The sequence below is a fragment of the Cyanistes caeruleus genome, chromosome 1 (assembly GCF_971803275.1).
Source record: "Cyanistes caeruleus chromosome 1, bCyaCae1.hap1.1, whole genome shotgun sequence".
NCBI lineage: Eukaryota > Metazoa > Chordata > Aves > Passeriformes > Paridae > Cyanistes > Cyanistes caeruleus.
The window spans coordinates 50,964,504-50,989,646 of NC_141701.1; the positions used below are offsets into that span (position 1 = coordinate 50,964,504).

The window sequence follows — 25,143 nt, forward strand, 5'->3', positions numbered from 1 at the left end:
TGGAACGGGCTGCTCAGGGGAGTGGTGGGCTCCCATCCCTGAAAACATTCACTTTATGCCATGGTTTAGCTGGCATCTTGGTGTTTGGTCAAAGGTTGAATTCAGTTATCCTGGAGGTTTTTTCAAACATGATTCTATGATTTTGTGACAAAGAGGGGAAGGTAAACATATACACATTCATGTATTTGCAAAAAGTGAGGAAGTAGATTTTGCCATTTTTCAAGATAGTGCTTCTATCTTGAAAATAGAAGAGATTACCTGCAGAGAAGAAATGTCTGGTTTTGTCTTCTTTAACTGACTTAAATCTTACGGGTTTACATGATCTCCAGTGGCAAGTCAGTGTGATTCCTTTACCCTCCCAATTAAATTTTTAGAAGAACTGCAAAGTAAAAGATGTTAAGATGTTGTAGAAAATGCTTGGAAAATCTGTATCATTTAAATGCAAAGCGGTTTAAATGAAGAAGTCCCAGTTTCAAGTGTGTTTTCAAATAATAGAAAGTGCATAAGAATAAATAGTTTACGTTCATGTATGGCTATATTTGTTTTTATCCTCTGTGCAAGAGAAGGGATGCTCCTTATCATGAGGACTGTCTTTTTCTTCTATTTAATACAAATGATCCACTTCTGTAGAGTAACCTGAGAGCACCTGCTGAAAGCTTTCTGTCACCTGCAGACCTCTGGCTTTGTAAGGTAGCCGCTGTTTCCTTTCCCTAAGGGATTGTGCCCAAATTGTCATTTGTCAGAGAATTCAAGAGGAGGTCACATGTCTGTTCAAAGTCTAAAAGGCATAAAATTTGAAATATGGATCCACTTACCTTCTTTTTCTCAGTTAATATTCTATTTTAAAAACCTACATTTAAAAGGGCTTCACAGTACTGAATAGCTTTGTCTGCTTGCTTCAGGAGGAGATCTGCAAGGAAGAGCTCCTCTTTAAGTCATTGTATTTAAATATCCACTGCTACAAACTTATTCCTGCTGTCAGCTGAAAATCCTTCCTTGAACATACACAGCCCTGAAATATCAAGTATATTTTACTGTTTCATAAAGGTATTAATTTGCATGTTATTTAATTGAGACTATCTCAGTGTCTGCCAGTAAAACTGCTTTTAGTGAGGGACAGTAGTGCTGCAGTGTGGTATTTACCTAAGTGATTCAAACTCCTCAGCATCCTAAAAATTTTGAATCATTCTGTCGAAAGAAAAAATAAATTAAAAAGACAAAATAATATATTTCAGACTTCAGTTGTGAAATCAGTTTAATTATATTTGGGTATACAGTGTTTTTATTAGAGGATCTGCTTAACTGATCTCATGTTTTTAACCAGTCACTTAATATGAGCATTATATTTGTAACAAAAGGTTGTTTTTTAGGTAGTCTCGATCTCTGGAAGAAGGTAACTTCTGGTGTTAAACCATGTTAATAGTATGAAATTGCAGCATATGCAGGTTTTGCTAAAATAATGTAACTTGAATTAACCTTTTTCATTGTGGTCCCAGAGAAATAAAAAACATGCCCTGAGGTATAAAAAGACAATAAAATACTGTCCGTTTCAAGTACTTGTAATATTTGGAATGAATTGGTGTAACCACTAACCTTAGTGACCTAACTCCTGAGTTTGCATTTTGAATGGCACTTCAGCAGCCTTTAGTAGCATTTGAAACTTGAAAGTAATTAACTGTTCTTTCAGCATGGCTAAGTAAATGCCTTAGGATGCTTTATAAAAGTTCCATTTCATGTCTTGGTTCACAAAACAGCCTAATGATTTAAATTGATGCTAAATCATTTTGAGTCAAGTCAGAAGTGTTTCCAGACATACTATCACTGTATGAAGCCATAGTGTATATACTTAGGAAGAATAGTTTCAATAAAACTGCAGTATGTTTCTAACTCAACAATGACATCGGTTTGCCATATATTGCTGTAGACATAAAACAATGCTTTCACTGCTGATTTGAAAAATCTAAACAATATTCTTTATATCCTGCAATCTGCCACAATACATTAAGCTATTTTTATGTCTATTCCAATTAGTAGTGCTTAATATATATCTTTGGAGATGTTCTGGTGTTTTGCCCTTTGTATTGTGTTTTTCATGATAGTAATCATTTAGTTTTGGTAAGATGAAAACACACAGTGCTGACGTCTGTGTTTGCTGGTCTGTAGTGTTGTATTTCAGCAATTGCTAACAGATTGCACAGATCAAAGTTTGCATACAAGTGTACCCTGCTAATTAGAAACACCATCTATCTGAGGCTCAGCTAATCTTCAGTGTACTCAGTGCTCTGAGTTACTCTTTCTATAAATGAAAAAAGATAGCTTACTGTATGATTATTACATATTTCTTAAAATAGCAATTTTGCTATTCCTCAGGAAATATTGAATGTTTCTTTGCTTTAACTGTGACTTTGAAGACCATGACAAAATGATGAAATACATAAATTCAACTTCTTGTCTGTTTGACTACCTGTACCTCAACACAGAGGGAAATAGCAGAAGAGGATAAATCTGAATCTAAAGGTTAGGGAAGACAGCTGTCCTGCATTCATTCCATTTTCTGTGTAGTCTTGAGAAGGTGGCAGTGTTTGCTGATAGATATGTTAAGAATATTGGATCAAACAGTGCCTTATTATGGTGGCTCAATTTCATTCTACATGAATATATTTAACCAACAGGAAGGCGAATTTTTTTACAGATATGATGCATGAAACAGCAGAGTAATTTAACCAGTAAAGGAAAAAACGATTTATTATTTACCTTTCAAAAAAGATGATGTCTGCAAATTATTTCTGCAGTCTAATTTAAAATTAGATGCCCATCACAGAGTAAATTAAAGTGGGTTTAAAACTTTGGTTGCTTTTGAAATCTTTAGAATCCAGTCTATCAGGATATCACATGCATGCTTGCTCTGTGATACAGAGTACATTTCTGTGTGATAGTTAGTGAAAATAGCCATTACATGAGGCAGAAACCGACTTGTAGTAAAAACTCAAGAAATCCCCCAGCTTTCAGAAGCTCTTTAATTTTAACTGAATTATAGAACTTGAAAAATTACTGTATTTACTCTGCTTACACAAAAGTCTGAAAATACAAAGGGTGGATAGTTAAGTACATAAAAAATAATTAATAAAATAATAATTTTGTTTCTGTGCAGAAATTCATATCCTTGTTATGTGTAAGGATAGGCTACAATATAAATTTCAGCTTATTTTTTTTTTTTTTAGTAGGATTAATATTAATATCTGGAACAAACTGTATTTGTATGAGAAAACCTGAAATTATCTTCCTTTTTAAGTTGGGGGTTGCCATGGAATGTGTAGTGAATAGAATTCAATTTGCACCTGGTTTCAAGTTACGTGGTATAAACCAAAGGCTGCAGGTTAAAATCTCCAAGTGCATAAGCAAAAGAATCTGAATATTGCAGTTCAATGAAAATGAGTCAGTCTGTGGTGGTGATTCCTTAATATCCATATTTTTATGCAATCTTCAACTGTAATGTAATACAAACCCTGTTGCTTATTTGAATGTTTTGAAGCAGAAAAAGTGTAATCATAGCTTATTATCATACCTTACTGTTTTTCAGAGCCACCAGTTCCCATTGCTCCACCTCAGCTGTCCTCAGTTGGTGCAACTTACCTGTGGATACAGCTGAATGCCAATTCCATCAATGGGGATGGACCCATTATCCAAAGAGAAGTTGAGTATCGAACTTCCAGCGGAAGCTGGTACGACATACAACCCGTGGACTCCACAAGCTATAAGATTGGGCACCTGGATCCTGATACAGAATATGAAATCAGTGTATTACTTACAAGACCAGGTGAAGGAGGAACAGGGTCTCCTGGTCCAGCTCTCAAAACAAGGACAAAATGTGCTGGTGAGTACTCCAAGGTGATAGGAAAGTTGTAAGCATCTTTCTAGGGCTGAAGACATAAGTTATTTCACTAGTTTTTACTGTCTGTCTTAAACCAGCAGGTTACAGGAATTAAGACTGAATGGTTTTAAGTATAACCTATTAGCATTTTCTAGCTACAGTGACCTTGAAAGCAACCTTCTGTGCGACTGTAGATGAAATCATGACTGTGTGTGCTTTTTTCTTCTTTCAGTATCGGTTATATCAAACTTGTAGATAAAGTGGAAGGAGATCCTGTGTAACAGCAAAAGCATTCACTGTTGAGTCTCAATTAGCAGATGAGGTTTAGCAAAGGACTGCTTTCTTGAGTGACTGACAGCATGTCTCTTTACTAAATGAGATAGTGTGATTTCTGGTGCGTTGTAGCAATCTTGGCTCCTGTTTTGGATGATATAATTAATAGAGATGACCTCTGATTGTAATAGCATACAAAGTTCACCTATTATACAGAAGCAATTGTAGAATAATTTTCAGTGAGACTGGCAGTGATATTTAGTTTGGGATTTAGCCGCTCAGAAAATAATAGAGGATACTGTGACCTGGATTTTCTTTGGTCATTAGTATTTTCACCCAATATTTTGAATCATCTCTCTGCTGCTGTAAAGCTGGTGGAAGGTAGGCAGGAATGTAGCTAGAGAATATGACAGTAACAAGTGGTGGTAGCTTATTGTTCCTAGTCTTTTAAAGAATGACTTGGTCTTACTTGCCTTTTTAACAGAAAAATTACGTACCTCAACAGAAATAATATATTTCCATTGCATCTATTTTTTTTGTAAAGTCACCTGGCCATTTGTGAGTAAATGTCATTTCAGTTGAATTGGATTTGTGTGATGTCAAACACAAAATGAAATAGAGTTGCTGTCAGAATCCCACTATTATGTTCTGAAGATGCAAACTTACACAAGTACTAATTCTTTGGTGTTATTTTTGGTATTTTTCTTCCTCTCAGTACTGGAAAGAAGTATTTAATGAAAAGTATCAGAAAGCAGTACAGCTACATTATAATAATAGATAAGTATTTTGTATTTATAAGATTTTCTCTACTAGGTTAAGATAGTAGCTCAGTCAGAAGTGGAGCATAAAAATGAAATATAGTTCCCTTCAGGAGGGTTTCTGGGTCACTGTGCCCTTCATAATATTGTAAATGTGTGTCTAGACAAGGTAAGTACGTATTTAATACACAAGTATTTCAGTTATTTTAAAATTAAACAGTTTTTCTGATAGTCTTTTCATCTGCTTGTAGGATCAGGTAATGCAGTACTGGATGCTATATGAGTGAGCCTGTCTCTCCTGTAGGGTTGTGTTGTGTTACCAACCTTGGATTAGTCACAAACCAAAATGCAGCACCAAACAGGCTACTATGAAGGAAATTTAACTCCACCTCAGCCAGACTTAGTAGAGGGTGATATCCAGAACTTTAGTTATATTTAAGGATATCACATGCTTTCTGTTCTGCTCTGTGGTGCATAATGTTGAGTAATAAAACAGGCATTCAGTTTCATAAACCACTGTGTACTGGAAGTGTTTTATTACCTGGTAATGGCTTGTAATACATCAGAATTATTTGTGTTTTTATTAAGCTAAACAGTAACCTTCTTAAATTAAAAGCAGAAAGTCAAATGACTGAAAAATGTAAATTGAATGATGATATTAAATCTGTCTCTACAATTTGGCTATTTTATAGTAGAAGACCCTGTTTTGAAGGTGTGGTGGTTATTGGTTAACTGTTAGCAAGTGACATGCTAATAAGTGGCCCAAGGGTTTAAAAAGAGATGCTGATAAACTAATGACGGTATAATTAAGCTGGGTAGGAGTAAAATAATGCCAGTCTCCAAAGCATACCATAGAATTAATAAAACAGGAGTCTTTAAGAGAAGAATCATTGCACCTTTTTAATTACTGTGATAATTGCATGCTGCTTGCCTGTTCCCTAGGGGAAGATAGTGAACCACTTGGAGACTTGAAGCAGTATGCTAGGCATTCAATAATCTTAATAGTTCTCCAAAGCATTTGAAATATGTTTTCATTTTAGCAAAATGAGATTTCAGAGGCTTGTAATAGACAAGTCTTATCTGTAACTTCACTAAATAAAAGTGTCTGTAATTAGAATGGAAAGAAAAAAAGACTTTCCAGACTTGGTTGCATCACACTCACTGGAGCAGTTGCCACTTTAGAAAGTGCTTTGTTTCCTTTTGATGAAATATAATGTTAGTGCTTTTACAGTGTAATTCTCAGGAAGCTAGAGAATCACATTCAGGTCTGGATTAGATTTAACCTAGAATGTGGAGTTCAGGTTTGAAGTAGTTTAATGGATTTTGGCCACGGTGAACCACATTTGAGTCAGACTTAGAAAAAAGGGGTTTTCTCATTTAAAGGTGTGAAAAGAAGGTCTTCCCTGGTTGTCTGGAATTTAAATCACCTTTTCCTATGCTCAAAACCCCCTCTCCCCACAGCCATCTCATATGGTGTTGTGAACCAAGATTGCTGAATGCCAGGGATAGGGCATCCACAGCTTGTCTGGGAATCCTGTTCCAACTGCCTCACCACCCCCACAGTAAAGAATTCCTTTCTAATATCTGATCTAAACCTATTTCCAGTTGGAAGCTCTTCCCTTTGTCCTTTCAGTATTGTTCCTGATGAGACACAGTCTGGCCCAAAACCAGTGGCATTGTCCATAGTAAAACTAAAGTAGATATGTTGAAGGATTAATAAGATAGACTGTGTTTTGTAGTTTTTTATCTTATCCATACCAGTATTCCAGTGGGTAGATTTATTTATTTCAGGGCTTTCCAGCATGCTTTGTCTTTGGCATTCATTGCATGATACAAATCTTGATTTGGTCTGTGTCCCTGCATTCTGGTGATGAAGCAGTGCCCCAGTTAAAACACACCTGAATAATGCAGAACTGCTAAATGAGCTCCTGCAATTTTTTTTTTTTTTTTTTTTTTTGCTATGGCCCCTCTGTTAGGAGACTTTATTTCTAATTTATATTGTTCCTTGAATTTGCTGGTGAACAGATAAGTCTTAAAGACAGCTACCTTAGGAAGAAAAGTTAAAATAAAATCCTCCCTCCTGCTAAGGGAGGGGATTGTTAAGGCCCCCTAGGGAAAGTTGTTTTCTTTTTCTCATAATTTTTTTTTTCCCTGTGACATTTGGCATAATTTCTTAAAATTAGCATATTTTCCTTTACTAAACCAGAAAACTCTACTGCAATTTAAGAAAATAAAAAAAAAAAAAAATAAAAAAATTAAAAGACTGCCATGAAAGAATCTTCTGATGAATTATCCCCAAACTGTGAGTTTTTTTTAACAGTAAGATCTCTGCTTCTTTACACTAAGACACAATTCCTGCCCTGGAGTATTTGCCAAAACAATCACTGTCAATTTAACCAATAATTTTCATACAATGAAATAGCAGGAATGTTTTAATTAACATAGTTGATTTTGCTGTCTCTTCTATCCCATCACCTGAGCTTGTCAGGAGGAAAGCTGTTACTCCCAGTACAACTGAGCTCTTGAAACACTGCTGCAGGTTTGTTGTAAAATGTCTGGTACTCCTAGAAGGCTTGTTACAATCTGGAAGAACAGGGCAGAAGAACTCTTTAAACCCCCTCTCTGGAAAAAGAATAATCTTTGTTTTTCTCAGTTCACTCATTGCTTTGGCTTCAGCTGGTAAATCTTTGAAGGTGTCAGAATTATTTCACTAGTTCTGTGTTGCCTACTGGCATCCACTGGCATTGTGAGAAAAAAATTTGCATGTGCTAGAATACACTGATGGAATGAGTAACCTCTTCCCTCTGATCAGTTCAGACCTGCATCAGGTTGCACCAGGCAGAAGTATCTCTGGGCAAATGGCACAGACCAGGAACTGTCTTGAGCCTTGCATTTAACTTCGGTGTGCTCAGGTATGCTGGACAGTACTCAGAGCCACCACTTTCCTCCTGCCCATGACAGGGAGCACTGTCCAAATCCTACAGGATGGACAGTCTGTATCTTCTTGTGTACAACAGTCTGAATAATAAGTCAGTTTTGCAGATGGTTTTCCCTGTTCTCCACCCTCCCACTCTCATTAATTCCCTAGTTAGTCTCTCCCTTTGTCAGTATCCATGCCCTAGCCTTTCATGAAGCTCAGTGGTGCTTGCTGCTGATTTCCATGCCCTTCCCTGTTCTATATCATTATTAGGAAAGATGAGTTCCTAAGAACTTCTCTAGGTTGAAATGGCAGCTGCCTTTCACTGTCGTTCGACTTGAAACTTTTGGCTGTTTCGTCTCAAGAAAGGAGGAAGGATCTTACTGTAACTGGGAATTAAGTTATTCCTTCTTGTTGCTGTAACGTGGGGAGCTGCCTGTGAAGAAGTTCAGGGTATTTTCAAGCATATAACAAAGTCTTAACATTGCTTAGTTTTGTGATCATAGGAAAATGTCAACCTGAAGCCATACTGCAGTTTTTTTTCCATAACTCTTTTCCTTAGCAATTTTCTTCAGAAGTTTTAACCAAGGTTTTTGCAGCTGTGTTGTATTAGAGCTAGACCTCCGGTCAGAGACACCTGAACCCTGAGGAATAGGGTGCAGGTATTGCACCATTTTATTTTCCATGGAAAAGTTCCATGATATTTCTGAAGTCTCCATTCCTAACCTGAAACTGTAATAAACTTTAGGAGAAGGTTGCATTGATTTATCAGAACTAGAAATCTACAGTGAACTTATATTTTATTTATGGTTTTATTATGAAAGTAAGATCCTACTGTATTGTCCTTTTTTCTACTGCCTTTCTGATACACAAACCCTTTCATATAAGGTCACTTTCTCCTAAGGGTAAAAGCTAGTTTTGGATTTCCTGCATGTAGCAGGTGACTTGCAGCTTTTACGTGTGCAGGAGGTAAACTGAAAGATTTTAATAGAATTCCAAGAAAATACTGTGTAGTGAGATCCATGTCCATGTGTCTGTATCACTGGTCACTTACTTCTGATGGGGGAATAAAACATCTTGGAAGGGGCCCTTCAGAAAACACAAATGGTGTTCAGCATTGACTAGTGTATGAACTAGTCTGTAAGAAGTGGTGTTCTTCATTGGCAGTCACTTGTCCAGGGACAAGTGCCCAAGGTGTTCCTCACTGAGATGACTTCTCTGATGCTGTGTACAGAACAGCCTCCCCTTGTGTTTTCAGGGATCTTGGGTTGGGAAAAACCCAGATAATCCAAATTCCTCCCATATAAAAATCTCTTTAAATCCAGTTCTCTTCCTCCTTGTCTCACAGTCTAGAATTTCCCTTCAGACTCCTTTAAGTTCCTAAAAAACAAACAAAAAAACCCAAAACAAACAAACAAAAAACCCCAAACAAAAAGCTGGAGTCTGGTCAGTCTCACCATAAACCCTGGGAAGATGATAGAACAACCAATCTTGGAAACCATTTCCAGGAGCACAAGGGACAAAAACATGATAGGGAATAGTCAGCATGGATTCACAGAGGGGAAGTCATGCTTGATGAGCCCAAACTCCTTCTGGGGTGAAACGTAAAGAACACTGGAGATACTCAAAAGTTATCTGGACATCATACAAGATGTTGTAGCTGGCATTGGTGGAGCAAGGGTGGTGTACAGCAAGGGTTGGACCAGATGAACCAGACCCTTCCTACCTTAGCTGTTCTGTGATTCCAAGTTTCTGTCAAAATCTGGGAAGAGAAGCTCTCACCATGGAGTTTGTTAAATTCTCCTAGATTCTGCTTTAATACACAGGAATGTGTCATGGTCTTTCTCTGCTGTATTCCTGTCCTTGTCTGAGGCTGTATAGACAGTGAGGTACAGTGTGATGGAAAGACTTCATCACAGAGAAAAGTTGGAGTTCCACTACATGGAATGTTTCTCTGGATTTGTGGTTGCCAGTGATAGCAAGAACAGAACATTTTCTTTTAGGAAATAAACACCATGAGAGTATGCACCCTTTCATCCCAAATGTGTCTTTGCTTTGCAGGGGAAATCACGGGTCGGTTTTCCATTCAGTGAATTTTCAGCCTGTGAACACAAAAGCTTATCCTAATATTGGCAGTCAAGAGAACAGGCCTTTATAGAAATTACTAATACCTGTACTTTTGTGTCTCCATTAGTCCCTAAAGAAATAATTTTTGGTTAGATAGAGCATCCAGAGATCTCACTTGAGAAACAGAACATTTTCACTCCCTCCACATGAAAGGGAAGGGGGAAAAAAGGGCAGGAAAACTGCTGCAAGTATGTAGTCTGTTGGCTCTCTTTTGGACACGTGCTGAAGTATAAAAGGAATATAGACACAATCTAGTGCTGGTAAGGACACAGAGCATGAAACCTGACTTCAGATCAGTTTGTTTTGAGAAGCTCCACATTAGAATAAGGAGAAACATTTCCTGACAGTTACAGCTGGGGTAATATACAGATGGAAACAGAATGTATGTAAGAGTAACTGCCACGTCTTTGGTTGTGTGAAAAGCAGTCATATAAATGGAGACTTACTTTTTCACTTTAATAGATTCCCATTTCAAAACATTTGCAGAGGAAGAAATTAACCTGCTCTTTGAGACAAATGAACCTTCACTAACTTAGAGCAAACCTGAGGGGCAAGATTATTAATTTCACATCTGCCAGGTGGAGGGAATGTGAAGAAAACATAATGACCCTTAAGGAAAAGTAGATAATATGATTTCCCCTGTGACATATCTTCATCTCCAGTCTTTGTTGTAGTCTCTTACTAGTTACAAGGATAAGCTCAAAAACACACACTCAAGCAATTACTGTACCTAACTTCAATTCTGGAATTGGTTGTTAGGGAGTGAGAAAAACCCAGCAATCTGGGAGTGTACTGGTTATAAATAAAAGACTGCTATGTGGGCATCTTTATTAGAAGTAGTAAATTATAAATACTTGTAAATACTTGTAAAAAATACCATTTTTACAGGGTGTTCCTTAGTATTACTCTGTTCTGAACAAATGAAATACAAGCTGTTTCACAGATGCTTTGGATCTCTCTTCTCAGATGTATATTATTACTGCAGATTTAAATGAATGTATTGGTACTCTGTTATTAAAATCAATTAATAATAGCAGGAAAGAGCATTCTGTGTCTTTCCAGTGAAGTTTCATGGAGCCTTGAAATTTATCCTTACCAGCTTTGTGCTGAGAGCTTTCTCCCCTCTTTTGAGGCCTGTTTTTACATCAGCTGTTCCAGTTCTCACATACAGTTATACCATACTGTATTCCACTCACAGGCAGACTTCATTTTTAATTCTGTTAATTCTTTAGCAAAAACTTTAGCAAATGAAACATGAAGGTATGGCTTTTTCCTCTGACTTGGTCTTATCCAAAACCAAAGCAAAATCTTGTATGCATTTGAAGTGACCAAAGCATATTTACTCCAGTTTGTGTCTAAAAGAATAACTGATTTTGTGTGCCAAAGAGAGTGTATGTGTATATACAGACATGCACATATATCCCCATCTCTTTTTCCTTCATGTATAGGTATGATTGTGTCAATCTTATGGCCAAAGGAAGGGAATTCAGGCTCTGAAGGGCAGGTTTCTTGCTTAAAAAAAAATATAGTTGCCTGAAGTTCTGAGCAGAGTCTAAAGACACCTTTTGTTTTAGGAGTCAGGAAAATCACATGTCATATAGACATCTGTGATACTAAATATCACCACTGTGTGAAGATAATCCCATTTTCCCTTATGACAGACCTGCATGGCTGGAGGGAGTTCCCAATTAACCACAAATCTGATGTCAAATGGAATATTTGGTGTTAGACTTCTGCTAACTTCCACCCTAAGCCTGCTGAATAGGGTCACTAGTTTGGCTCTCTCATCTTCTGGAATTAAATTCTGGTGGTACCGTGTCAAATCAGTTTAAATTTTAAGCAGGTTATTTGGATGAAATCTGCCAGTGGTTTTAAAGGGTGCTGAAAGATGGAAATGGATGAACAGACAGGCATGCCCCTTGGTTTTGGTAATTTAAGGCTCACTCTTTTGTTTGAGACTGTTAGACCTGTGTGCTATCTTGCCCAGCAGCTTTGGCCCGCTTTAAAACACAAAGTCGTACAATTCTATTAAAGTATCTATGAAGCATGAAACATCCAGGAATGATGTAGAGACACAGAGATGCTTTAGTTTTTTAAACCTTTTAGTAGTTCGGGTTTTTTTTTCAAATGACAAAAAAAGTAGTTATCAGTTTTTTAGAAAGAACAGTATATTAATTTTAGCTCACTTCAAAAGAAAAGAAACAACTGCACCACTCAGGTACTTCCAGTTTTTTCAGTGCTTGGGAGGCATTTTGGCTTTACAAACCTGTTTTGCAAATGTAGAGTGATATGTAGAATTCAGTCCAACCTCCTAAAGGTTCCCAGGAAGAAAAGTTGAGTTCTGGCTTTTCTGGTATTACATTTTTCTATAAAGTTCAATTACAACTTTATAGCCTAGTCTGTAGGCTATGTGTCAAGTTTGAGACCTGAAGTCAGGGCAGATCCTGATGAAGAGATATGCTGACTTTGGAGACAAAAAACTCTCCCTCTTGAGAGTACTAGGTTGTTGCAGTGCTGTGAGTAGGTAATGCTGTCCTGTAATCCAAGGATCCCTCGTGGTGAGCAAGTGCGCATCACAGTTCTGTTTACAACAAAAATGAAGTTGAAACAGTTCACAGAGCATTGGATCTCGGCTTCTATAGCTGCAAAAAAAATAGGGTTTTTTGGTAATAGGTTTAATTTCATGTGGTTTTTTTTGGTAATCTAATTGCTGCTCTGTTGTTTAGGCAGAGGGGCATCCCCATGGAGCTAGAATTTTCCAGACTCTTAAGAGGACAGAAACATGCGAGTGAGGAAAGCTGCTCTGTATTTTTTTTTTCCCTACTCAGTTTCTACATGACTAAGTGAATTCTGGCCCAGGAAATAAAACATTTTACTGGAAGGCATTTAGCAGGGAAATACTAACTTAAATCTCTAAGAAGAAATAAGAAATAAAATTGTGAAAGGCTTTGCCTAGCATTATCTTGAGGTACTGTGTTAAAAGACAAATAGTGGAGATTAAAATCGAATTGCCAGTAAAGTTAATGATTTATGGCTTTTGCATTTCAGTATGCCCAGCCATCTCAAATAGTTTCAACAACTGTGTTTTCAAATTTATACTTTTGATATCTGCATTTAGCTGTCTTTTAATTTATACTATCATTTGACCACTCTTGTTATTATTTAAAATATATTACCAACTATCTCTGCATTTAGTTCATGCTTACTCATTCCATTAAATGTGATGCACTTCCTGGAAGGAGAGAAAAGGGCTTTTTTCTTGGGTGAGTTCGGTTTCATTTATTAGTTCATGATTCACAACTTTCAAAAAGCTCTCTGAAGGTATTTTGGTGCTGAAATTTTGCAGTAGAAAATCATGTTTATAGTGGACTCTTATCTTTTAGAATTATCACATGGAAAAATGCATGTAAAGCAAAAAGGTAATAAGTGTTTACTCTTGACATACAGAAGTGCCTTTTCTGTTCTAAAAATTTATGTTCTTTGGAAGCAAAAATCAAGTTGTCTGTCAGTTGCTGTTTGTTTTGACTATTTCTGCAGATGTTTTGTTCGCAATTAGCTTAAAAAATAAAAAAAAATTCAATAATTTTCTTAATTACTGTTTTATAGTGTTGAATTTGAAAGGACGGACCAATGTGTAACTGGCATGTTTGGCCAAGTAAATGAGAAAAATAACTTTCAATGACCTGAGCATAATTATGGTTGACTTCGGAATGACAACTGGCAAAAGTTGTACTATAATTAAATTTCCATTATAAAAGTTTCAGGTTTTTTGTCTGACATGTGAGGCTAGATTGTGAAGAGTATTCATTTATAAGAGGAAAAATTAGAGAGCTATAATTTATAATTCAGGGTAATCAATGAAAGCATTTCTTTTGTCAAAAAAAACCTTTCACTGACAAACAGCATTGCATTGTTAGTTGTTTTAAAAAGAAACTAAAAATCCTTTTGTTATTTTTTTTCACTTACTGTAAAAGGAGGAGAAAAATTCTGGTGGTTGAATCGTGCTGTAATTCACAGTAATATTATACAGATAGGGTTTCTCAGACTGTTTCTCTTCATTAACCTTTACTTTGTGTAAGTCTATATCTAAGACTGTTTATGAAGAAATATAATCTTTTTAAGGCCATCTTAGCAAGATTCTGTTTAGTCTTGAACAGTTGTTTCTGATAGGAGAAGTGACAGCATATTCTCATTTTCAAACTCTCCAGTTATTGATTGAGATGGACCCTTTGCTTTCCAGTACTGCAGTCTCAAAGAAAATGAACAAAAACATTATGAAGCTACTCTGTTCATTTCTACATAATCTTTCAAAAGGAGAGCCAGCATAGACAAATATTTAAAAAGTTTGGGTAGCAGATTTTCATAGGCCACAGCAAAGCTCAGAATCTTTCTCATTTAACAGTTAGAGAAGTCATTCTTCTTCCATACACTCAAGCTCTGCATCTGCACTAATATTTTATGTGCTTCAGTTATCACTGTTAATTAGGTCTAACTGCACTCTGATTCCTTTTAATATACTATCTGTTCATTCTTTAAATGAAGTGTATATGCTGTTCATCTGAAAATATGGTTGGACTCGACTGAGTAAAAATTACTTTCATCTTACCTATGAGTCTGTTAAAACAATGAACTATAACATCACAGAACAGTTTGGAGTGAATCTTCCAAAACTAAATTATTTCATTCTGTGTTACAGTGACACAACCTCTTCTAAGCAGTTAGTGCACAATATGGTATTGAGTTCCTAAAACAAGTGACTTGAAAACAGTTTATTTTCATAATGATAAATTTCAGAGACTGCCTGCTAAAATTCAAAGTGGTTGTTTACTGTTGTGTGTACTAGCACTTTACTCTTCATCTCTCCACTTACAGATCATTGCTTATGAAAGCAGTCAGTGTTAAAATCTTAAAAATCTGCCAGGAGAGTATTTTTTTGCATTCATTTTTATGCTGTGCAGTAGCTGCTTCCTGGATGTTACCACAAGCTGCTGAGACCAGTTTGTATGTCTTCTTTCTTTTCATCCAAACAATGGGTTTTAATCTTCACAAACTGATTTATGCATTGATTTACAATTAGATAACATCCTAGAGGTCTGTTCTGCGTTTGGAGCTTTACAGATGCACAGTTCTGCAGTGGATCAGATAAGAGGTTTTTCCTTTAAAATGTTTTGAGCTGTCTTCTGTTTGAGAAGTTTTAAGTGGCATGGCCCTAGGTGTCTTCTGTAACAATTGTAATCTAATAGCAGTTGATTTGACAAGTTGAAATGCTGAAATGGCAGAGCAAGAGTGTTCTGCCTGTTCAATGTCTTAAGGATGAATGAAGAAGAAAAAGGTAACCTTCAGAAAATTTTGTGAACATGAGTAAATCCCAGATCCATCTAAACATTTAATTATTTCTTCATAGAATCTAACTTATTACTTTGATTAAAAATGATTATATCTGGTATATCTGACCAACTCATGGAAGCAAATCTTTATGGAGTTCTTAGATTACATATAAATGATGATTATTTCTCAGATTTACAACGCATGCACCTAGGTTTATTTTTGTAAGCACAAGTAACCAATTTCTTTTTTTTTCTTTTTTTTTTTCTCCCTACAAGATTATTTCTTGTCCTGAGGGGTTGGTGGAGCTGTTAAACGATGATGGAAAGACACATAACAATGGATAAGCTAATTTTAAAGTCATTCTCAGCAAAAGCTGAACTGTGTTTGCTAAAAGTTTCTATCACGATGAAAGAGGAAGGGTAGCCATTTCAGAGTAAGTTGCTAATAATTGGCAGTGTTGCACAAACAGTTGGTAAGGGACTGATGATAAAATATTTGTGACAGCTGTGTGCACTGGTGTCTCCAGGCATATACTTGCTTGTGCTATTTCTCATGCAAAACATTAAATATAAGGCTAGCAAATGAATTCAGAAGTTGCTTAGGTGCATTAACATGCCCTGGCTAAAAGAAAATGAATTGAGTATAATTTAAAGTAGTAGTAGTGACTATCTGATTTTTTTCACTATGAAATATTGAATAATATATCCTATTCAGATACTGTTTTAAAAGAAACCGACAATGATTTCATTTGTCTTGGCTGGTACAAAATTGTCCAGGAATTCAGAACACCATTTTACATTGCTGCAATAGGGGAACATGATGTAGAAAAAAAAGAAAATTAGCTTTTTCAATTTTAAGTTTCCACGATTACAAAAATTACCGCTTTTATGTTTGGGATGGGGGGGAAAAGGCTTCAGCAGTGTTGCAGTGATATTAGATGTTGATATTACAAATGGAATCACTTTTGCCAGTGAAAAAGAGAAGCTGAAATGTGTAGCAACTTAAGAATGTTCTAGAATGAGACAACCTGCAGGGATATACAGAAGGTATCATGGGTCAATAAGCCTTTTCCATGCTCAAAACTTGTAAAAAACTTGCATGTGTTACACATGTGTCCTAACTCTGCACAGAGAAACAAAAAGGGCAAAAAGAGCGGCTTTCTGAGCTGGATGGGGGAGCAGAAGTGAATGTGGAATGTCTCTTTTTGAGGAGGGAAGAGGGGAAAAGAGTAAGCTGTTTTCAGATAGAAGCATTCTAGATGAGGTTCAGGAGACCTTGAGTCCTTTCCTTTTGGAAAAGTTTTTCTTTGGCTGAAGCTCATTAATCCATTCCAACCTGGGCTGCATTTTTTGCTGATTTCCAGCATTTTATTTTGCTTATATTGTTCCTTATTCTCATTACATTCCTGTTTTATTCATTATGTTTAACTCCAGTTTTTGGGTAGCATTTCATGTGTAAGCCACGTAACAAAATAGGTTATGCAAGCATAATCCTGAAAAGCACAGTTGAGAAAGCAATTATTGAAATAACACTAGATTTTGCTTCTAACTAATAACGATCTATTGCTGAAAATAAAAGAATTCTGAGGCAAATCTATGGTATTTATCAGGAGTCATCATGGAAACAAAGAAATGTTTGTTTTTAAGGTACTAATAAGCAATCTGATTATGCTGTATAATTGTATTGCCATCATGCTGTTACTTCAGGTAATTTTATTTTGGCAAAAGTAAATATCAGCCAGTAAGACTAGACTAATTTTGCTTCCTGTGATCAAACTTGAAAAGGTTTTGTCAATATTTTCATAATAAAGTTTCTGTTGTTTTTGCCCCAGAATTGCTATGAGTAATCTAAGGAAATGCCATGGTTCCTTAGACAGTTTAGTGCCTATGGAAACAGTAAATAATACTCCCATAAACTCATATTTCTGCTGAATCTGAGAAAGTGAGTTCCCAGCTAAGAGTTTCCTCCAGCTTTTGCATAGGCTGTCAGGAGTGATGGTTGTGCTACTGAGTGTGTAGCTTTGGTGACTTCTGTAGTCAGCTGGGAAGGACAGACGTTGTAAAATGTTGATTGAAACCAGGATCCAAACCAAGTGGTTTTGCTTATCTTCTAAAGGACTCCTTTATTTATTTCTTATTTTAAATTCGTGTTTTAAATTTTATTCTGTTTCCACCAAAGATAAAATGCTGCTAGGGAGACTAACTACTGCATTTTTGCTCATACCCACATGTCTCTGTAGGGAAAAAGATAAAGCATTTTAGGATGAAGGTAAGATCAGTTGCCCCTATAAAATACGTAAAGACCAGCCTAGGCTGTTCTACAGTGATAGTCCTAATATCTATTGATGAAGGACTAAAACCAGTTACTTTCCTAAAATAAGATCGAGTTTAAAGCCTGTCTTTTAGGACGTTGTTGATTAAGTTCTGTGACATAATGCAAGATGGTGCTTCGATTTTCTGAATCTGAGCAGAATATGTTCTTATTCTAAACAGAGAAGACAAATGTCTCCTTAATCTTCCAGACTGTATCCATTTATTTTAGATGGGCCACTGCCAAGGTTAAAGTATAAAACATTGACTCGGCTTGCTCTCAATAGCTTTTCCAAGGATGATACTATTTGTTCTGTCAGTGGAGTTAGAAGTTGCCCAAACATCTAATATAAACAAGAGAATTTCCATACCAGATAAAAAGATTAAATTCTGAGGTCAACTGCCACAGATTTTATGCAACTGATTTGAAATACTGTGAGGTACCAAGGAATTGTGCTGCTTAAGAATAAGCTGACAACAGTATAGTGTTAACAGCAAAGTTTTATGTTCTGGAGGAAAATAAAAATAATTCTCTAATTTTGTCGGAAGGATTGGATTTATTTGTTTTCTGGTTTTAGTAATTCTTAATGGAAGAGGAGAGGTTTTCTGGAGGGCCTTTTCTTCTCTGTTAAATTTCACATACTAACAGAATCACAGAGGCTGAAAAAGAATGTCTTGTCCAGCCATCAGCCTAGCACCACATAATCGCCCCTAAACCATAATCTCAATGCCACAGCCGCATGCTTCTTGAATGCTTCCAGAGGTGGTGATTCCACCACCTCCCTGAGCAGCATATTCCAATGCCTAATCACTCTTTCAGTGAAATTTTATTTTCTAATATCTAATCTGAACAATTTAGGGCCATTTCCTCTCATCTTTTCACTTGAGACATGCCAGAGGAGAGCAATCTCCACCTCACTACAGCCTCCATGCAGGTAGTTGTACAGAGCCATGAGGTCACCCCTGAGCCTCCTTTTTCTCCTAAACACCTCCTGCTCCTTCAGCTGTTCCTCATAAGTATTGTGCTACAGAACTTTTTAGCAGCTGTGTTGCCCTTCTCTGGACATGCTCCAGCACCTCAATGCCTTTCTTGCAGGGACAGGCTCAAAACTGAACACTGGATTCCAGGTGTGGCCTCACCAGTGCTGAGTACAGGGAGGAAATCAGTGCCCTGCTCTTGCTGGCCACATTAATCTTGAGATGGTGTCAAATGCTTTACAGAAATCTAGGTAGACAACACTCAGAAGCATGTCACTTTTGGCATAAAAGCAAACAGGTTGGTGAAGCAGGACCTGCCTTTTCTAAAGCCATGCTGTCTGGGCCCAGTTCTCTACTTGTCCTGTGGTGTGTGATGGCACTCTGGATGATGATCTACCACGGTCAGGCTGCGAGGCCTGCAGTCTGACCCTTGTAGAGGGGCATTTTCTAGTTTCTGCTTAGCTGTTTGAAAAAGAATGAATTGTAATCCCAAAGATATCTGTAGTACGTTGCTGTAAGTAAATCAGTATAGGACATAGAGATTACCTATATATCCACTTCCCTTTTTTTTTCTTTTTTGTTTTTTTTTTCCCATGAACCAGCATAGGTTTTGCATATAGGATGTTCAAAGTACAGATTATTCTTATCTGTGCTATCTGCTTTTTCACTTCATTTCACTTAGTTTTTTCTTGTGACAGCTTCTTTTGTCTAGAATCTTTATTTTTTACTTTTCTTCCTCTGCTGCATATTTTGCTGGTTTACACAACCCCTTCATTAAATGCGTAGCATTTAGAATCACATTACATATAAGTCCCACTGAAAGAAATATGCACACCTGAAAAAATGTGGCAGATTTTATGCTATTCCATTTTACTCTGTTTGGTGTGTTAAGACTGAATGGAGTGAAAATATGAAAATATATCTTGTTTTAAGATAAAGGCGGTAGGTTTGCTTTCCTGTTAGTATCCTGTCCACCAGAAATAGAAATGCTAGAAAGAAAGCAACTAAGAGATTATGATCCAACAGACAGTATCTCTTTTTTTTTAATTTTCCCCAACTCTTTATAGATTTTAACAAAAAAAAAAATTGCCCATACATATGGGATATAAAATTTTTCAAAATACTAGAAATGATCAAAAGAATTCTTTTAAAATACAGGCTATTGTTGCATTATTTCAGATAAGACATTGTAATGCTTTGTTTGTAACATGATTAAACTTCTTGTTTCTTTTGCAATGCTTTCAGAAAGAGATGTGAATTGTCACAGGATAGAAGAGGTTTGGCAGTAGCAATGACCACAAAAATGCTCCCAGCCTTGGACACCTGACAGCTGAGCTAGGATTTTATAGACTGTGCTCTGATCCTTTCCATTTCTTCTTAGTTCTGTTTTTGGGGCTAGAAACTTCTCTGAAACTTTGGCTAAGTGTCTCTTTCTGTTGTGACCTATTGTCTTTGGCCAGCCAGGGTCTGCTGCAGTCTCCAAAGGGATTGTCAATAAGGGAGAGGAAGCTCTTTTCTGTCCTGTGGAGGAATTATATTTGGCATAGACACTCTTCAGGTGCTTCAAGCAGAACTGCCCTGTGAAACAGATCAGAGAAATCCCAAAGGGAATAATGTCAAAAGAATCAAAGAAATGTGAATGTCCTGCATCATCTGGTTAATCTTCTTGTAAAATAAAGAGCTACTTCAGAACTGAATTTGATCCAAGAAACTCTTGACAGTTTCTTTGATGCTTTTTCAAACCAGGAAGAATATTTTTTTAACTTAAAGTTTGAGCATGGAAAGGACATTGATTGTGGATACATATGTGCCATTTGGTTTTTTTATGATCCTAGGAATTAGTAAAGCATTTTGGAAACTTGTGGTGATTAATTTTTTCTTTACCTTGATTACACTTTTATCAAGCCATCATCCAAGAGGAAAGCCATTTAGAATATAACCAGAGTGAATTATGAACTCAGCATTGATTTGCAGTAAATCTAGACTAAAGCAATGTCATCTTCAGTGGAGCACTGGCTCCTCCAGGGATTCAGATAAACACCAAAAGAGACAGAGCTGCACTATCAGAAATAAGATTTAGAAAAATGAAAGCCACACTTCTGCACAGATTTCTAGGTATACATCATGTTTTGGATTATTTAGAGTTAATGATTTTTTCCCCACAGAGATAGTGAACCTGCTGAAAAAGTGCTAACTTCAGCATGAAGCATTCCTGGATGCAAAGGAGTAGCTGGGATCCAGTTAGTAATATTCTAGCTGACACAAACCTTTGTGATCCTGTGTACAAGGAGGTCCACTGGCAGACAGCATCATTTTGGAATTCAGAACACATTCAGAAAAGGTGTAAGCTTAGGAATTTGGACATCTGTCAGAAGGCAGCACAGCTTTAGTATCTTGGAGTAGGAGAGTGTGAAATTGTTGAGGAAAGTCCCTAGAAATGAAAGATTTAGGAAATAGTTCTTGGACTTGTTTCAGCTAGTATTTTTGCAGAAAAACATAAGGAGGAGTACTGGCTTCCCAAAGAGTTGGATTCCAGCCCTAGCACATACACTTTCCCTTAATTTTTTCTCCAGTTTCATGGCTTCTCTAAAAATGTATAGCTGAAAATTATCAGGCGAATAACCAAAAGTCCAAGTAGATGTAGCCATAGTTTTTTTTTTCCATTAGGTAGACACAAACCAAGATATTTGCTTGGAGGCTGCCCGATTTTTCACAGACCAGTTTCATTCAGTCTCACTGCTTTGCTTTTGAAAGTCAAATTTTGAGAGAACTCAGAGATATTCAGAGAAAGCTATTTTTGGTGCCTAGTCTTCTAAGAAAGAATCATGAAATCAGTATTTTAAAAGGGGATGAAAAGAGATTTACAGTCTATATAAATCCTATTACCATGCAGATATATAGTGAATTTTTTTTTATGTCATGGATTGAAAGATCTTTCAAAAGTACAGAAGTGATACCTAATCCTTTCTTGGAAAAAGCCAATTTATTCAGCCACTTTCTATAGAACCAGGAGGTGCTATAATAAGTAGCAGGATCATCATCAGGTAGGAACAGCACTTGCAGATCTTAAATGTCATTGATTATACCTCAAATGTTGACTTGTGCAGAGATCTGCTGTCAAGATACAGTTACACAGAATGCAGCTATTGCTTGGAAAAGTGCTATTAGCAAAAGGAAAGAAAAAGGAGGAAATATGTAATGATCCTTTCAACAATCTGCAAGACATAGTATTTTATGTTGCAAAATCAACTTTCTTTTCCTTGCATGCAAGTGGCAAATAAAAAAAATGGGCAGAGCAAAGCAGATGGAAAAAGTGTTTTCATTTCCTTTATGAACTGACTTTAGTCTCAGGGAAGCTTGGCATATGAAAATGGCAGTTTCAACTACAAAACTCCCTGAAATATTTCATCTATTTTAACCACAAGAGTATTTTCCACATCTTGGACTGATACTACTGTATTGGTACTAAACTTTTGTGAACTGCGTTCGTTGAGATGGAAGGAACAAATTATTAAATTCAGATGTTAGTATGTTTTCCCTGATGGCTAGTCTGTGGTTTGTAGAGCTGCAAATGTTTCTCTCCTCATAAAAGAAGCAATTCCTTAACTTTAATGATACCTGTAGTTAAGTGTAGTTCCAAAACACATAGCAGTAATGATGTAGAAACTAATTACACCTCCTGACTTTCACCGTAATAACTCATGTAAAATCAATCTGTGATGTGGTTGTGGGTCTTAGTCCTCATGTATTTTTCATGCTTTTATTCTGATTTACTTTAATTTTGCTTTATTGTGCTTGATGCATTTATCAGTATAGTGTTTTCACTTTAACCATGAGGTTAAGGAAAAAAAGAAAAACAAACCAGAAACGGAAAAATCCATGCTGTGTGGTCCTCTCCTGGCTTTTTCATGGTTTTATGGGTTAGTGCTAAGCTGACTGCTAGTCTGAAGACAAAATTCCGGATCTTGGGGCCTTGTCTTCTCTCAGCAGCTTTGCTGTTGCCAGAGGAATTACCATCTCTGTTACTGTGAGAAGTTTCAGACCCAGATCTTTGGAGAGTTTCAAAACTGCCTGGTCTTGGATGCAGCATTCACAAACATCTCTTGAGTAAAATTGTTGGCAGAGAAGTCATCTCACTAGCACTTTCCTTTTAATGGATATTTCCCCCAGAAATGGCTTGCAACTTCATGTAGTCTTTAATTTCAAAATCACTCTCTGAGACAGAGGTTAGAGCTCCTTATTTGTACTTTCATTGCACTGATAAATAAGATAGCTTTAAATTTGGGTAAAGCGCTGTTAAGTGAGTACATTTTTTTTTTTTTTAATTTTTTTTTTTTTTTCCCTGCACTTCATTTGTAGACCTCCATAAATTTTTTAACAGCTGTGCCATTGCTGCATACATCACTCTGGATAATGCATATAAGGCTATTGACTAGAGGTCTGTTTGGTTACCTGCTGAGGATCATGGAGAAATAATTGATGGAACCCTAGAAATTTCCACTGAGAAAGGCTGATCCTGGTAATTTTTAGAAGGGTTTATGGTAAACTGTGTCATCTAGAGTGAGTTGGATAGTGATGTTTTGGGACTTAGAAATGTTGTAAATCCACATGGTTTTTACTCAGTTACTTTGGATACATTTTCTAGCAGATGGTCAGACCTGTGCTAAATTCTGCATAAAAAGGAAGCAATCCTCATGCATCTCCACACTTGTAGCTTTTTAGTACAGTGCAAGACTCCTCAGAGTGTTTCATTTGACCATCTGTGAAATCTCACTTCAGAACAATGGAGGTTAAGGGCATTTGCTGACTCAAGACTAATGGGAGAGAGAGAAAATGTAATTTTCTAGGAGTAGAGGGGATAGATGAGATTTCTGTTAACCTGAATTAGATCTGTGTAAGTGTTGCTAAGAGAAGAATGCCTCTGCGTGTGAGCAGGGCTAAAACTCCTTTGCCTTGTTACTTTGTCTGCAGGTGGAAAATGATGTGGGTTTTGGAAGAGCCACATCACAGTCCTGTACTGCACTCTCACTGTAACACCTCAGGTGAAGTGTAGGATGTCTCAGAGCTCAGGTGGGCCTCCTGACAGCTCTTACCCAGCCATGGGAAACCCAGCAGTGCCCACAGGAACATGAAACAGTAGACCAGGGTTTTTCATCCGATGGCCTCAGTTTCCAGTGGAGACACTGTGGTAACATCAGACAGTTGCAGTAAAGGTGATAAAAATGTTGAGCCATATTTACCCTGTTTATTCTAAAACACTTGAAATAGTAAGTATATTGTACATAAAATAGCTCAACATAAAAAATTTCTTCTGGTGAATGTTGTGTTTCCTAAATTTCACATAAACACTACATGCCATAACTGCTGCTCATAATCGATACTGATTGTTTACCACACAAACAAAAAATGTGCTATATGGTAAAGATTGATAAGCAAGAAACATCCAGATATACTCACATTGTGAAGTTTCCTGGTTCTTCATGCAATTTTCAGTTCATACCATAACAGAGATTATTATGGGTATAGAATAAGGCAATGTCATTATTGCTGCTGTTGTTTATTTATTTACAGTTTTAAACAAGTTTTGTTTTAGTGACAGTAAAAAGACTAACAGTAGAGGAAGAGTTTTCAAAGCTCAGATAAAATGTATATCTTGTTCCTAGGTGTCAGTTAGGAATTTCAGGTACCTGTGAATGATTTTAAGAAAAGAAGAAATAAACCATAAAAAGTTCACTCAGGGAAAAAGATGGTCTACCTGTGAAAAACAGGTGAGAATTTGGAAAATGTACTTCTATGTTGTTTTTGCTTTGTAGAGTTTACTCAGTGAGTTAAGTTTCTGTATGAGAAAGAATGGATCCTGAAAATGCTCAGTACTTGCACAATGCCCTTAGGCATTAAACAATAACAATAACCTTTGAGGATTTGAGTTCTTTCAATACATCATCCTACAAATTCTGTATCCAGCTGTTTCTAAAATACTTATTTTCCTGAGTAATGAACACAAGTAAAACTTTTTTCATGCTTGTGTGCACCAATGTCTTAGCATGTTGTTTTTTCTAGACAGATAATTTATAGTTTAAAAAATATTTCTAATTAGGGACACAGTATTCCATTCCATTCCATTCCAGTTTTTTCACCAAACATCAAGCCTTGCTGAAAGGGTTCAGATTGTTTTATAAGCAGAAACCTCTTGAGGCTGTACACAACTTCAGAAATTCAGATAGAAAAAATTATATATTATTATTTCTTTATCTTTATTTGTTTTTTCCCTCTCTGCCCTTCAAAAACAAATCCCATACATATTCCAGTTACTAACAACTCAGTGCAAAGGCTAAGGAAGAAAACAAGTTTCTAAAACTCCCTAAGCAGTAATTACATAGGTTAGAAAAGTAGAAGCTAAATTGTGGAAAATATGTTTTCTATAATATTATGTCTAAGCTGTATTATTACCTAATATTATACTTGTAGCTATGTATTACAGCTATATGACATTAAATTAGTGGCTATATTATATACATTGAAGGAAATAGACAATTTTCTGTGACCTGTAGACTAGGAAGAAATTCCAGGTGAAACCTGCAA

The 25,143-nt window shown here is 36.5% G+C and overlaps 1 protein-coding gene and 1 long non-coding RNA gene across 24 annotated transcripts in view; one reads left to right on the plus strand and one right to left on the minus strand.

The window, feature by feature from the left end:
- Positions 1 to 25,143, plus strand: part of PTPRM (protein tyrosine phosphatase receptor type M) — a 440,472-nt gene that overhangs the window by 168,331 nt on the left and 246,998 nt on the right. For all 23 annotated transcript variants that reach the window (XM_086892393.1, XM_086892399.1, XM_086892410.1 and 20 more), the window contains exon 7: positions 3,581 to 3,874. In XM_086892393.1, coding sequence (XP_086748519.1) covers positions 3,581 to 3,874 — 294 coding nt within the window. The remainder of the gene's footprint in view (positions 1 to 3,580; positions 3,875 to 25,143) is intronic.
- LOC147655499 (uncharacterized) lies at positions 7,306 to 9,702 on the minus strand. Its single transcript, XR_015287872.1, has 2 exons — positions 9,546 to 9,702; positions 7,306 to 7,485 (listed from the first exon to the last, which is right to left on the minus strand). It is a non-coding gene; the product is annotated as an uncharacterized LOC147655499 (long non-coding RNA).